This window comes from Ochotona curzoniae, unplaced genomic scaffold, assembly GCF_017591425.1.
Source record: "Ochotona curzoniae isolate NIBS_2020 unplaced genomic scaffold, NIBS_Ocur_1.0 contig_3520, whole genome shotgun sequence".
Classification (NCBI taxonomy): domain Eukaryota; kingdom Metazoa; phylum Chordata; class Mammalia; order Lagomorpha; family Ochotonidae; genus Ochotona; species Ochotona curzoniae.
In genome coordinates this window covers 25,445,379-25,460,512 of record NW_024465894.1, presented here as the reverse complement: position 1 = coordinate 25,460,512, position 15,134 = coordinate 25,445,379, and the positions used below count along the sequence as shown (strand labels likewise).

The following is a 15,134-nucleotide window of genomic DNA, read 5'->3' as shown; positions in this document are numbered from 1 at the left end:
AGGATCTATATGGTTTTGTTGTTTTTTGTTTTATTTTTTTCCACTTCTACCTGCAGGGCAAAGTCTGGCCCTAGAAGACCTTCCCTTATTCAAGTGACCTCTGTCCATCTCACCTCTAAATATACAGCAGGTGAAGTCCAGCCAGAGACCCATGAACGAGTCTCTCCCTGCGCTTCCACCTGGCAGTGGATGCCCACACTGTTCTTTATCCTGGGAAGGTTCTGCTCTGCTTCTTCTCGCCACTTTTCCTTATTTATTCATTCTCCTGCCCTGGCTTGTCAGCTGAGTTCTCAGGTGAGAGAAACAGAAAGCCAACATCGTGGGAAATCAAGTTGAGCTCTAAAATACTAAACTGGTTCATCAATAGGGAGGAAAAGGATAGAAGATGTTGTAGCTAATATTGAAACAACTTCCCATCTCTCTAAATTATGTGATTACTGAAACCTAAAAATTTCAATATACTTTTTTCATCATATATCACCTAACACCAAAATCTTCAATAAGAGTTGAAATTTCACTGAATTAATTTCTGAATTGGTTTTTTTTTTTTTTTTGCTTTCTCCTATACATGGTTAAATGTTTTACTTATTTTTCTTGGTTCTAAAATCTAGTTGTATCCTTAATATTTTTAAAAAGTGTTTATTCCACATTCTTAAGTTTGAATTATGGTTAGCCTGAGCTGCTGGTCCAGCACCTTCCTTGAGGAGGTAAATTCTCATATTTCTTACAAACTCGTGTATGCAAAATAGTTAAGAATTTTTAAAAGAAGTCTATCAATAATATTATAGTGTGTTTGTTGGAAGATCAAGCTATGTGACAAAATAAATTACATAGCAAATATCAAAAGCATAATCTAGTAGACACGTATTGCTTCCTCAGATTTAAACATAACTGCAACGACAGAAATGAGAAGAAGGCAACACTCCACATGGTTTGGGGGACAACACATGCTAACAAAGTCGCTACAGTCCTTCAAATATGATCATCAAGGTTTCTTGGCCATCAACATTCAGATGGCAACAGTGGAGAGAGGACTCTTGGGTTGGGTATGAAAGTGACAACACTAGACTCCTGTTTAATTCACAGTAGTCGATATTCAGTCTCCTGGCAACATTCATCTGCCAGGTAAATGTGGCCTCACTGTGGGGAGGGAACAAGGGAAATGAGTATGAACAAGCTTGCTATGCTGGTCATTAAATAGTTGAAAGATCTGCATGAGAAAGGAAGCTATGATTTTTACAAGTGATCTTTTTTTGTTTGGGTATTAAAACACATACAAATCACCTATTTTTCTTAATATTTTAAAAATCTCATTGCAATACAGTCTGAGGAGTACAACGGTGATGTTATACAGTGAGAACCTGTAATCTGAATCTTTCTAGGAAGTGAATCAAGAGCTGAGTTTTAAGCAGAGCTGTCTTAAGGCAGGCCAAGGTTATGTGTAGGGGGTATTTAAAACAGCGAATGGAAAACAGTATAAGAAAATGAGTTACATTGGTACAAATTGTTTTGAAAGTTATGTGTAATTTTTTTCATAATACATATCTTCTCTGAAACTTTTGAAGACCCTTTGAAGCAAAGCGCGAAGATGGGATGGGGAAGGCAGTTAGGCAAAGATAGGAGAAATTGGAGAAAACAGCAAAATAAAAGCATGAGAAAGCATTGGGATAGGATGTAAAAGCAGAATGAGAAGCAAGAATAATTTGATGCTTAAATAAATGAAAACTTGGGAATCAGAGCAGGCAAACCATTGGCTTCTATGCTAAGAAACTTAGTTTTATGCTGAAAGCCAACACTTTTTCCAAAGTGAACTTCTGTCATGGCCTGGGGTTTATTTATATGAAAATAATAAAATACATTAAAAATATGTATTGACATTCCCAAAGTTAAATTATGTTAAGGATTTATGTATGTTTACTTGAAAGGCAGATTTTACACAGAGAAAAGGAGAGATCGAGAGGTTTTCCATTCACTGGTTCACTCCCTAAAAAGGCCCCAATGGCCAGAGCTGAGCTAATGCAAAGCCAGGAGCCAGGAGTTGCTTTCTGAGTCTCCCGCCTGGGTACAGGGGCCCAAAAGCTGCAGTCATCTCTCTGAAGCAGGGAGCTGGATCAGAAGAAGAATAGTCAGGACACAATCTGGTGCCCACTGGGGAGGAGCTTTGTCAAATAGGTTCATCACACGTATCACTGCATATGTATATGGAATCAAATGACACATCTCAAACAGCAAAACTTTTCAATTTGTGAACAAAATGATCTAGGGTGAGACATGACTTCATCGTTTTAAGACTTACTTTTTTGAAAGACAGAATTTGAGAGATCTCCATGCACTGGTTCACTCCCCCAGATAGCCACAATGGCCAGAGTTGGGCCTACTCAAAACCCAAGAGTCAGGAGGTCCCTTGTGGGTATAGCAGCCTTGGCCTTGGGGCCATCCTCCACTGTCTTCCCAGATGCGTTAGCAGGGAGCTGGACCAGAAGTGGAGCAGCTGGGACTCGAACCAATGCCCACAAGGGATGCTGACACCATGGGCAGTGGCTTCACTTGTGATGCCACAGTGCCAACCCTGCAACATGACTTTGATGAAACATTTCTAAGTATTTGTATCTACAGAATACATGGCATGGGTTTTTGTTAAGCCAATCATTTCTTAAAAGTCTCAGATACAGTGTAGACATTAACTCATACTAATTAAGTAATCGATTTAAATTACATTAAATTCTCTTGCATGTGAGATGGAACTGTGCACTGCTATCATTCTCATATTATGGTAGTTCATGCCCTTCAGTGCTACATCACCCAGAGACTTTCAGTTATATCTAACGGACATCCCAGCATTCTCTGAAACACTAACAAACAGCAGCTTTGAAATCAACCAGACATTCAATTATTTTAGACTAACCATCCAGGATTCTACTAAGGGGAAAAAATACTGCTTTGAATTTTACCCACTATTAGCTTAATGATAAAAATGTTCATGTACTGGCAGTAAGTAATTGAGCCTTAGTAATCACAACAGAATGCTGATTTGCCAATGAAAATGGATGCTAGGTTTAAATAAGTGAGATATATTTGCCATTCTCTTGACTAGGGAGATCTGGCTATTATGGTTCTTTTAGCTGAAGTGAATGGAAGACTCTTAAAACTAGACTAAAATGAGGTTTTTGGCTTTTCTCCCATATTCAGTAAGGAGTTGCATGGTCTCTGGGTTAGTTGACTGAGGGACTCAGCAATGTCTCAAGAAAAGTGTTGGTCATTTTTGACACATAACGTAGTGTCTTCCCCTGGGAACCCAAAATGTTTGCTTGTAATTCCAGAAATTCCAAGTAGGTATAACAATATTTGGGAAAAAAAGTTTCTCCTTATCTATTTTAATATTTAGGCAATGCCATTCTCAAATCCCAGCTAATGTACTTTCCCTCCATACCCATTGGCCAGTACCCACATGGTAAGCATGACCATATCTGACTGTCATTGACCAGACTACTCTTGTTATCTTGAATTAATAAACGCTTTATTCCCTGAGGTGAGGGAAGGGTCACCTTCAACTGAACAGTAAGGCAGTCTCTTTCTGCAATCAGAGTGTAGAGTGTTTTCACAGGGTAAGTCACCAGAAACACTGCATTCTTCAAAACAACAACAACCACCACCTCTACCAGATTCTGAGTCACACACAGAATCCAGACTCTGTTAGAAACTGGTGATGGGTGATGATACGAAATGCTGGCCCTTATCACTTGTTGGGAGAATTTCATGGCAGAGGAAAGAAAGCTGTACAAGACAGGGAGCAGAGACGCACGAGTGAAGGGGTGAATGGGATGGCTCAGTGTCGTTGACCATGACTTTCCTTTTAATATTTAGTCGATTTTCTTGAATAAAGGTTTACTCATTTGTAGTACATCTTTGGACAATTTGCAGACAATATTCAAAGTTGTGCTGCTTCTACGTTTGATCAGTTATGAGTCTCTTCGAACTGTGAAGAAGTTCTTTGGAACTCTTCAATCCATTGTAAGAGAAATGAGCTCCTCCGGCAGTTTTTTAACTAGCACTATAGTATTTATAGAAGACTTTTGTTCCACATCACACCAAGATTCGGTTTCCCTGCTCAAAACCTAATTTCTACACAGTAATGGAATGTTTGCTTTCAAAAATGCCCATATCTTTGAAAGGTTGTGTTCTTTTTCAGAAGAGCGAATTTCTATGCTGACACGATCATAATGCAGTTCTGTAACTTCTGAGCGCACGACCTTCTTATCTCCAATTTTCTAGCTTGTCTTTGCCATTTCATTATCGGAGAGCCAGCCTCATTCCCACAAGTGTGTGTGACCGAGGCCTGAAAATCATTCCTGCCCTCTCCTTCTCATTTTGACTTTTGTTTCCAAATCAAAGAGCGATCCAGCAGCACAATGAAATGCGCCCTGCTACCTGGGTTGCCTCAAGACAAATTTGCTTGTGAATGGATGGTGAATCTGCAGAATTATCTTCTTTTTTTTTTCTTACTCATCCTTTACTTATTATACACCAAGAACCAAAAGGAGAAAAAGGGTCTTTAGCACAAGTTTTTCAAATGCTATGGACATGGTCTAGGTCTTTATGGTTGGGATTGTCACAGATGGTCCTCACCACATCCTTTTCAAGCACTTAGTTCCACGAATAATACTGTCCCCTATCTTTCACCCCAGTTGGCCTCAGTTGGAATTTTCCTTGGCTCCAGTACACACTCAGTGTATTCTTGCTTCAGCATAATAATCCCTTCTGACTTCTAGTGTCCAGAGCCACCACTCTCTTTCTCATTCCTCACTACACCACAGTTACTACTCACAGTTCCCTACTCCATGGCCACCACACTCCCTCTCTTCTGGACAAAATCTTGATGAAATCTGCAGGAATAGCCTGATAGAATCGATTGCTCAAGTTTCCCGTGATCTTGTCAACTTCAATTCCTCAACCCTTGGTTACTTCTCCCCTCCCAAGTCTCATGTATTCAGTCTTACTCTTCCTGTTTGCTTAGGGAGTTCTCATTTTCCATTTTTGACGACACTGGCCAAATAACTTCTCTTCTTCCCCAGTTCTCTAAAAGTTTCACTCTTACACTTTCATTTATTGTCTCTACACAGAAGATTTTAGGAAAATCATGATATTACATGCTGATGCTATGGCTGGTGCTTTGTATCTTGTCTCATTTAATTTTCAATCAGTTCCTTATCAGTCCTGTTTTACTTTGAGACATTTGAAGCCCAGATCAACTTAGTGATATGCACAATGGAAATGCCTAGATTTTAATTCAATACTCTGAGTCCTGCACAAGGATTCTTCACCATTATGCCCTAACACCCATCAAAATTGGGTTCTTGGGGCCAGGATTATGGTGCAACAGTTTAAGTTAACACCTGTATAGTAGCCTCTTAAATCAGAGTGCCAATTTTTAAAATTCATTTGAAAGGCAAAGTTGCGGAGAAAGCAAGGAAGATTCACACACACCCCAAATGGGCCCATAGCCAAGGCTAGATCAGGCTGAAGCCAGGAACCCAGAGCTTCATCTGGATTTCCCACAAGGGTGCAGGTGTCCAATGACTTGAGTCATCTTCCATTGCTTTCCCAGGTGTAATATCAGAGAGCTGTATGGCAAACTGGAACTGCAGGAAGTGAAAGCAGCACCCATTTGGGGTTCCAATATTGCAGGCAGTGCCTTAACCCATTGAGCCACAATGCTCCCCGCCCACCTCCACCTTCCCCAGAGCACCAGTTTGAGTCTCAATTGTTCCACTTCTGATCAGTGTCTCTGCTCATATGCTACGCAAGACAGTGGAAGATGGACCTCCCACACATGTGAGATCCAGATGGAGTTGCAGGCTGATGACTTTGTCCTGGCCCAGCCCTATCCATGCAGCCACTTGGGCAGTGAACCAACTAGTGGCAGATCTCTTCATGTTTTGTTCCTCCCCCTAACTGTGTCACTCTGCCTCTCAAATACATACAATAAATCTTTAAAATAGTTTGTTCCAACTCAACCTTTTTTCTGGAAACCACTCATAAATGCTTAATGGGATAGGTCCTTCCTTCTGTGTCACTACTGTGACATTTACATTTTGCTCTATTTTGTGTCCATTTGCACCAATCTTGGCCCAATACACCACACACTCCCTTGCATGATCTATTCCAGGAGAAACAGACTCCGCTTTTATCTAGGTTAGCGAGCTCCGTCATCCACCAGACCTCCAGGACTGATGGAAGGACACCTGGCACACAGGCTGTTCATGTAGCGTATGATCATGATTCCATACGCAACGAAGAGCATAACTTCTCTCATTCACTTTTCATTCACTGCCTCAGATAAAGTAATACTCTCTCGTTTTCATTAATCAAATCATCAGATAGTGTTGAGAGAAGCCAAATTAGACAGGAGCCAACACTAGCATCTATTTCATGACTAACTCACACAGAGATTCCAGGAATGCTGCCTCTGAAACAACACAGAGGAAAGAAGGACTGGAAGGCTTTCTGCTCTGGAAGTCTCTGTTAGATGTGGTCATTATAAACACTGTGGGAAAAACCCGCACAACTCTTTAGACTTGCCTTTACATAATTCTAAATAAGCTTAATCAACACATGAAATATTAGTACACATTTCACAATTTCTTGTAAATCACTAAAAGTTGCATATTCCAAGTAGTCAAAGCACTTTTTATGTGTCATATGGTTGGGTAATGTTGAATTGGAGAAGTGATATACGTCTACATAATGAAACAATGCGTGCATGCATTTAGTATTTTAAGAACTGAAGCTTAATTAAATCTTTGCATTAGAAATAATCTCTTTACTAATTCACTGAATAAATCTTGAGGTGCCATGTGCCGATCATACAATAATCAACATGATTTGGTCCTAAAATTCTATGTTCCCATTGAAATCATTCTACTTAAAATAAAGGGGAAAGTTTTAAATTATTTATCACGAAAAATTTCAAGCACACAAAGGAATAGAAAAATAATATAATGAAAAATCCAAATAATCACCATCTAGATTCAATACTTATCATTTTTGTACAGTTGTTTCCAAGTTTATATGCAATTTTGACAAAACATCTGAAATAAAATTACAACTCTCATAGTACCTTGTCCCTTAATACTTCATTATGGCTGCAAAAATCATATCTGTAAAATAGTCTCATTCTTAAAAAAACGCAATGATTCCTTAATAATCTATATTTGTAGTCCTCAGTTCAACTTACAGTTGTGTAAAATATATCGTTTCTCCTGCTTTCTCGTGTGAATTTTTTAAAAGTCTAGATCTACTGAAGGAACACTCACTGCTTGGCTGCTGTTCTTAAATTCCCCTGTCTAGCCTTCTTCTCCTTTGTGGTAATTCACCTTTTGAAAAGACAAGGCTAACTGCCATGAAGAAAAATCTCACATTGTCTGGTTGTTTTCTTGTGCATTCATTGACCATGCTCCTCTCTTTTGATATTTTGTATAAAATGGAAATTAGATGTAAAAGCTTGACTATGTTAAATACTGCACAGGTGATGCTGAGTATTGTATGTTACATCATGATAACAAAGTAGAATGACTAGTTGTTCCACCGTTTGCAAAACAATTTGCTAACTCGACTAATTGGGTTAATGAAGTGATATTTGCAATTAGGGAGTGAGCCAAGGAGCTGGACTTTGGCATGCTACAAAACCATATTAACTGCAACTAATGGCTTGAAGATGTGCTATGAATTTTTGCTTAAAACTATTCTCTGGTAAGGGGTTATAAAATAAAATCTGCAAGTCTGATTAGTCTCTTCAATGACTGATTTTGATTTTCTTTTTCAGCAGTAGTTCCTCACCTTAAATGTATTCTTGGAAATTGAAAAATTTGTAAGTCCAAAATTCTAAGTATCATGAGACATTGGCAAGGGAAGGTACTAACCTTGGATATTCTTTTGTGTTTTCAGCAAAATGGGAAGCCACATATGCATGCAGACATGGAGGACTTCTTTGAAGAAGCACCTCTTCATGTTATGGTGTTCACGTACATGGGCTATGGAATTGGAACCCTGTTTGGTTATCTTAGAGACTTTTTGAGAAATTGGGGAATAGAAAAATGCAATGCAGCCGTGGAGCGGGAAGAACAAAAGGTATGTATGTGTACAGATCCTGAAAAAATGACATATTCAGGACGAACCCCATCCATCTTTGCCTCTACCTTCTCTCCTTTCAAAGTAGAGAACTGTTCTTTAACAGGCATCTGTTGGGCAGCTACTCCTGGTCATATCCTGAATTAAGGATTTTTCCCACAAATCATAATATTTAATTTTTGTAACAATTCAAGGACATGAATGGATAAGTACAATTAGAAAAAAACAAAGACATCAAAATAAGCATATAAACACCCCAGTGGGACAACCCTCCAGTTTTCTAGTTGAACTGAATATTATGTATGCTCTGTCCTGAAATACAAAAGGGTGTTTGGGTGAAATAAGTCACTTTCATTTCAGCTATGTCAGTTTCTCAGCTTTGGCACTACTGGTATTTTAGACTGGATAATTCAGTGTGGGAGGCTGCACTGTACATTGCAGGCATTTTCACAGCGTCTCTGAATTCTATACATTAGATTAACCATTACCAATAATACACACTTGTAATGATCAAAACTTCCTTCAAACACTGCAAAATATCTTGTAGGTGCAAAATCGACCATAATCAGAATCACTGAGCCAGGTATAATTAGCCTAAGAAAGGATACATCATCTCTTTTTGCATAGAACTAGAGGACAACATAGAAAATAATTAGAGATCTATGAAGAATCTGAATTATGGTATTATATTTCCCCCAATTAATTAAAAGGATTTATGATGTCATGAAATACTGCCTTTGGGATGAATGAATGTGCATGGACCGTTCCGCATGGTTAAAGTCTTGAACACACAAACACATAGGTGATGCACAAGTAATATGATGAGAAACCCTCAAATCATGTAACTTAGTAACTAGTATCCACAGTAAGACAAGCATTTGTTATTGTGATGCAACCATAAAAGAAAGTTGTTTGAAACACAGATGCACAGAGAGAGAGAGAGAGAGAGAGAGAGAGAGAGAGAGAGAGATTGCTTGTCTGGTAGTCTGGTAGTTCTTTCTCCAAAAGCCCACAATAGCCAGTGGTTGGCAAAGTTGGAGCCAGGAATTGGGAACTCAGTGTAGCCAGGTGGGTGAGAGGAACTCAATGACTTCAGGGACCAGCTGCTGTCTCCCAGTTGGAACAGTGAAAGCAGAACCAGGATTCAAACCCAAGTGCCCTGATAAGAGATGTGGGCAATCCAACCCCAATGCCAGTCATTTGCAACATCTCTTTTCAAATTGTCTTAAGTCAAGTGCATTTGAGTATATGCTATATACTAATTGATGCTAATATTCATAACAGAAAAGGCAGGTCCTGCCATCAGGAAACTTGAAGCCTGCTATGCAAACGACTTTACAGCAAATCCTATGCTAATTTTTTTTATGGTCAGGAGGAGGGTGATGTGGGCCACAGGTTTCAATGCCTTATACTCGTTCTAGGAGTCAGGAAGTCATGGTGCTAAAGTGTGAGCCACGGTAAGCGAGAGTTGGTTAAACAAGAAAGGTTGCAAAGGAGAACATTTTCCAAGCCAATCACTGCTTGTGCAAAGGAATATGTTAATTAATTAGTAACGGGGGATCACTTTTGAGTGTATATTTTGTGCCACACACCATGCAACCAACTGTGGAAATCAGAATAACCATGGTAGACACAGTACCTGCCCTCAGAGAACCAGCCATGAGAAAGCAAGAAATGTGAAAGTGGTATAATACAGGTAAGTGAGAGCAAAGGGAAACTCCATCTTGAATTTGGCATTCAGGGAATGCTTCTGGGAGGAAGAGAAAGTTAAAATGAGAGCTAAAGGGTAATAATTTAGCAGTAAGTCCAACAGCGAGCCAAGATAGGGGAGGGAGTCTTTTGGGAGATGGTGCAAAGGTGAGAGAAAGTGTTATACATTCAAGAAAGAAAAAAGGATTCCAATGATCAGAGTGTTGGGAGTGAGTGGGAGTGTGTAGGGAGGAAAACTATTTGAGAGGCATTGGGGTCAGACTATAATGGGTTTTTATAAGCCATGAACATTGACCGTAAGAACAATGAAAATGCATTGAAAGACTTCAGGCAGAGGAATGCCTATTTACAGTTTAAAAAGATAATTCTCTGGTCTATAAAAAAAATGGATTGTAGGAATGCAGCAAAGAGAAGAAAATATGAAGAGGCTGGTGTAGAAATGTAGTTTAGACACATCTAGGTGAGTTAGTTTAGCTGGAAGCAGTGTGGAGAGCATAGAAGTAGTTACAGGGCATAAGGCCACAGGATGGCTAAGAGCTGAAGATAGAAACAATTGCTTCAGCTTGGGAAATTCAGAAGATGGAGAAAGAATAGGCCATCTCCAGGTTTCTGATCTAAGCAGCTGGGTGCAAGGTAGAATCACTCATGGAGATGAGAAAAAGATGAGAGAGATTGGAGGAGGGGACACTGGGAAGTTCTCTTTTTGGCAAATTGATTCTAAATAATTCACAGCTGAAGATGGAGCTCTGGACCCCCAGAGCCAAGTCCGCAATGGCTGCCATGACAGCTGTCACCTGGCTCCAACCTATGGAGCTGAATTCAGGCCCAAGAAATGGCATGTGAGTTCTCCCAGGGAGGACAGAAAGAAAAAAAACATGAGAAGATGGGAAAAGAAGAAATAATACTGGGGAATTTAATAGGCATCAGAAGTCACAATAAAGATCATTTACAAAAATGTAGGGAGCAGATCATCCCATCATGGCCCAGGTAATACACAGAGAGCTATAAGCTTGCCATGCTCTGGCAGCTTGAGCACGGGTACTTTAGTCCTAAATGATGGTCTAGGGCTAACATCATTGTTCCTTAACACTGGTCCCTATTGCTGCAAGAAGGACTTGCATCACCCCCACAGGGAGATGTTTACATTAAATCAGTATCTTTCATTTTCTTTGCAAAATGTATGCTTTACACCCTCTTTGATCTTCAGAGGTGGAGACCCTCAGTCAACAGACTCAGCATGGTATTTAGATCTGTATATGATACGCTTTTAGTGAGTATTATTTGTTTCATGTGAGCCCTTTTAAAAATTTAGAACCTTCGGTGGGTTCAAACTGCTACTGTTATGGAGGGAGGTGAGACTTGCTCACTCATGTCTACAGACGGACTCTTTATCCACTTACTGGGACTTGCACTTCCTTCTGACTGCACCTTTGCTTTTTATCAATGCATTGTCTGAGATCCTCGGGAAGTCTCGTGCTCCAAACCTGGAATATGCTATTTTCCAGTGATCTCTATTTCTTTGGATATTCTCCAGAAATGAGCATGCTTTCATGCAAAAAGTTGGTATATGCAGGTGCAGAATAAATGGCCCCACAAGATGAACCAGCAGAATGATACCAGAAAAGAAAATGCACTCATGAATCAGTGTCAGGGAACAAATATGGTTTCCTTTAAAGATAATAAGTGGATTTTCTTTCCATTTTGTTATTAATCAAGTGAAAAAAAATCAAAACACCTCTCTAAGAGAACACGGAAAGAAGTCACAGGTCCAGGGTACCTATCTAGGCAGACAGATTCCACTAGCAATAAGTTTACATTATCAACGAGAAAGAAAAAAAAAAAAACAATACTGATAGATACAAGCTTTAACTGTTTTGCCTAAATTCTCCATTTGGGGGCTTATAATGGCCCCTGTAGAGTGGAGCCACACTCAAAGACCTCCAAGGATTCAATTGTTCAATTCTGAAAACATTTGAAGGGAATGTCAGCAAGCATGATCAATCAATGGTAAGCATTCTCAGAAATGTTACAGGTTTGAAGCACAGTTCATTCCACAGATCCATGCTTCTCCAATATTAAACAGGTTCAGTGAGACCCAAGCGTGCCACACCACTGATGTGGCTCAATATTAGAGCCTGGTGGTGGACCAAGCATTGATTTTCTGCCTGGACATACATGGGGCCAAACTCAGAAAGCTTCACTTGGGTATCCCTTAAGTACTGAACATGTCATCCAGCAGCACAGGAGGGGCTGAGTTAGTTAGATCAGTGTGTCACACCTCTGTTATTCACTGAATCACTGAGAAGAGGATTTTCTTCTTCTTTTTTAAAATTTTATTTTCTTTTTTAATTTTTGATAATGTTTACAAAGTTGACCAGCGTGGGAAAGGTAGATTTCTAGGGGAGTGTGGATGAGACATTGTTTCCAAATCTTCCCCCACTTCCTCTTGTATCTGGGGGAAGAGAAAAACCTAGGGGAGAAGCTGCACCCAGCCTCCTCGCTGCCCCAGTACCCGAGGATGAGGAATGGCCATCCAATGTCATCCTAGGGTCCCTGATTGGGGCTTGTTCCAAGGGTTCTGCTCAAGTGGATTAGAGTTCTAAAATGCTGTTGATCTCACTGATCCAAGGATGGAGAAGTCCTTTCATGGCCCATCTGCTGACACAGTCCATCCCAGAGTCTCCATTCACCCAGATATTTGCTGTCAATGCTTTGCTGGAGTAGTTGAGCAATCTCTTCTGCTCTCCTTCCTCTGCCATGTTACCAGATGTCCTCTGCAGGTCCCATGGACTACCATATCCTCCATGTGCATCTGGGCATGCCGCCCACTGCTCTAAGACATTGAGGAGGCAGTTCTGACTCATGCACTCCACGGTCAGATCACAGATCTTGCTATTTTTCCCATGGTTGGAGTTCTGAGTTTAGTGGTTCAGTTGGAGGGATCCCCACTTCTGTTTGAGGCGATGCTAGGCCTGACTCTTGTGTGTGTTTGCCACTACGGGTTCTGACTCAATCTGTCACCCATGTCAGCCTACACACACACATACACTGGCAGCTGCAACTTCTGAGTCAGTTCTATCTTCAGGCTCATCTTATGTAAACCAATGGGTGCTGTGGCCCAGCCCAACCCTGCCCACCATCGACTTGACTCTCAGTCGGTTCACCAGTGGGAACTGTAGCCTTAGAAGATTTAAACGATACAAATGTCTGGGCTTTAGCTACAGTTAACCTGATTCAACTGTTCTTTGTTTTTGCTGTTGCCTCTGTAGTATGGTGTTTTTGTTTGTTTCTGTTTTGAGGGGGAGGAGTGAGATTCTTATAAGCCTCCCAGGTATACCCAAAGAAGCAAGCCAACGTTTTAAAACAATGTGCTTACACATTATCTGGGGGTCACATTTACATGCCAGTTCTGCTTCAACAGCCAGTGTTCTGCAGCTTATAAACAAGCTTCCACAGCAGGCCAGTGATGCTGATGCCGCTGGCATCCACTCACCTTTCTCAGCATGAACTAAGGGTGAGATAGAATTCAGGCCTGCTCCAGCACCGTGGAAGCAAGCCCTCATTTTGTCATGCTCCTTGGGTGAGATGGACAAACACTAAGGCTTGGGAAGCACTGCTGCTCTGAGGGTCCTCCCTGTGAAGTTCAGCCATCACCTGTGCTCAGGGGGAGGGTACCAGCCCCCATCACATGCACGACCAAATCTACAACAGGCAGTCCCAGCCTACAAGTACTTTATTGTGGGTTGCCCTTGAAAGTTAACCAGTACACATGAGCAGTTGATAACACTGGGTCCGTGCTTCTCAACTTTGGTTACACATTGTAAAGAGCCAGCTGGCCCCGGAGATTTGTCCCTACCAGCTTTCTGACTAGTATCACCTCCTCTGTCCAGGGACCTTGGCATCCCTTGATTTTTAAGTTCTTTTGATTCTCCTACAATTCCCTATACCTAATTTGCTTTCCTTCTGTATAGCTTAAATTTCATGGACTTTGAGTCAAGGATACTTCAACATGTTAATGGGAAAATGGAGTAAAAAAGATAAATCTAGGGGTTGAATTTCCTTGCAGCAGTTACACTATAACTTGGAATGCCCACATCCTGGTGTGGGTGCCCGCTTGACTTCTAGCTAATAATTCAGCTTGCTATCTCATTGAGAACATAGAACTTCCACTTGCATGTTCCCTCTACTCCTTTTATGCTCCTCCACCCACACAGTTGGCCTTGCGCCAGATGCCACTAAGGAGGAGATGACTCAGCCAGTCCAGCTGTGCTAGACTTCTCCCCTCTAAGTCATCCTGGACCCTTTGTTCTTGGCCCCAAGCCCAACCTGTTGGCAAGGAAGGTTCTATCTGGGAATTCCTTAATGTGTGTAGACGAAAAGAATTACAGGTATTTATTTTACTACAAAAGTTTACATCTGTGCATGGACACAGTACAAAGCCAAATTCTAGACAAGTATTATGACAAGCCCTAATGGGGCTGCTGTCATTGTCTTTTGTCTTTTTATGACGGAAACAAAGCCCCAAAGCAGGCCTGCTGAGGTTCTTTCCTGTCCCTTTTATGCACTTGTGCTCCATGTGTAACTACTCAGTCCTTGTCTCTCCATCAGTGGGACTCTAACATACACACTGTTCTGCAAGTTCTTTCTTTCTTTCTTTTTTTTTTTTTTTTGCCAAACCCAGTGCTGAGAGAGTTGGTGCAATATTGCTTCATTCCTTTGAATAGCTATAGGATAGTATTCCATAATATGAAGCTGTCACATTTTGTTCATGTTCTAATTGTTATTGTTGCAAATATTATGTCAATAAGCAGCATCTGCATTTATTCTAGAGAAATTTCTGGAAGTGGCATTCTCAACTTCCATAAAATGTTGTCATATTGCTTTTCAGAAAAGCGTGCTTAGCCAAAGTCAAGCAAACACTGTCAGAGATTGCTTTCCAATACTTGGTATATTGATTTTATCAACTTATTTTTTTTGGCAAGTATGAAAGATGCATATTTTTCACTCTTAATTTGCAATCTCCTGGTTAATAATAAGACTGAACTTATTTTATGCTTACTGTTATTGCCTATCCATATCATTGCTCACAACTTTCTTAAGGTATATTTCCATTGCTCTAGTCAAATTCTAAATATCTTTGCAACAATAACTTGACCAATAAATGTGTTTTAAATTTTTCGGTTTGCTGATCATTTACTTGTAAACAGTTACGCATACATTTTAAAGCACATACAATAACTTGTTTCGGGTTTTCTCTGTTGTTATTCTCTTCTCTTTGAGGAGAGAAGTTAGTGATA

At 40.4% G+C, this 15,134-nt stretch overlaps 1 protein-coding gene and 1 long non-coding RNA gene across 2 annotated transcripts in view; one reads left to right on the top strand and one right to left on the bottom strand.

Moving 5' to 3' along the window:
* Positions 1-15,134, top strand: part of SPTLC3 (serine palmitoyltransferase long chain base subunit 3) — a 119,732-nt gene that overhangs the window by 19,662 nt on the left and 84,936 nt on the right. The window contains exon 2 of the mRNA XM_040981834.1: positions 7,945-8,127. Within this exon, the coding sequence (XP_040837768.1) occupies positions 7,945-8,127 (183 nt within the window). The remainder of the gene's footprint in view (positions 1-7,944; positions 8,128-15,134) is intronic.
* LOC121157504 overlaps positions 1-15,134 on the bottom strand; it is a 153,263-nt gene that overhangs the window by 128,656 nt on the left and 9,473 nt on the right. The window lies entirely within an intron of this gene.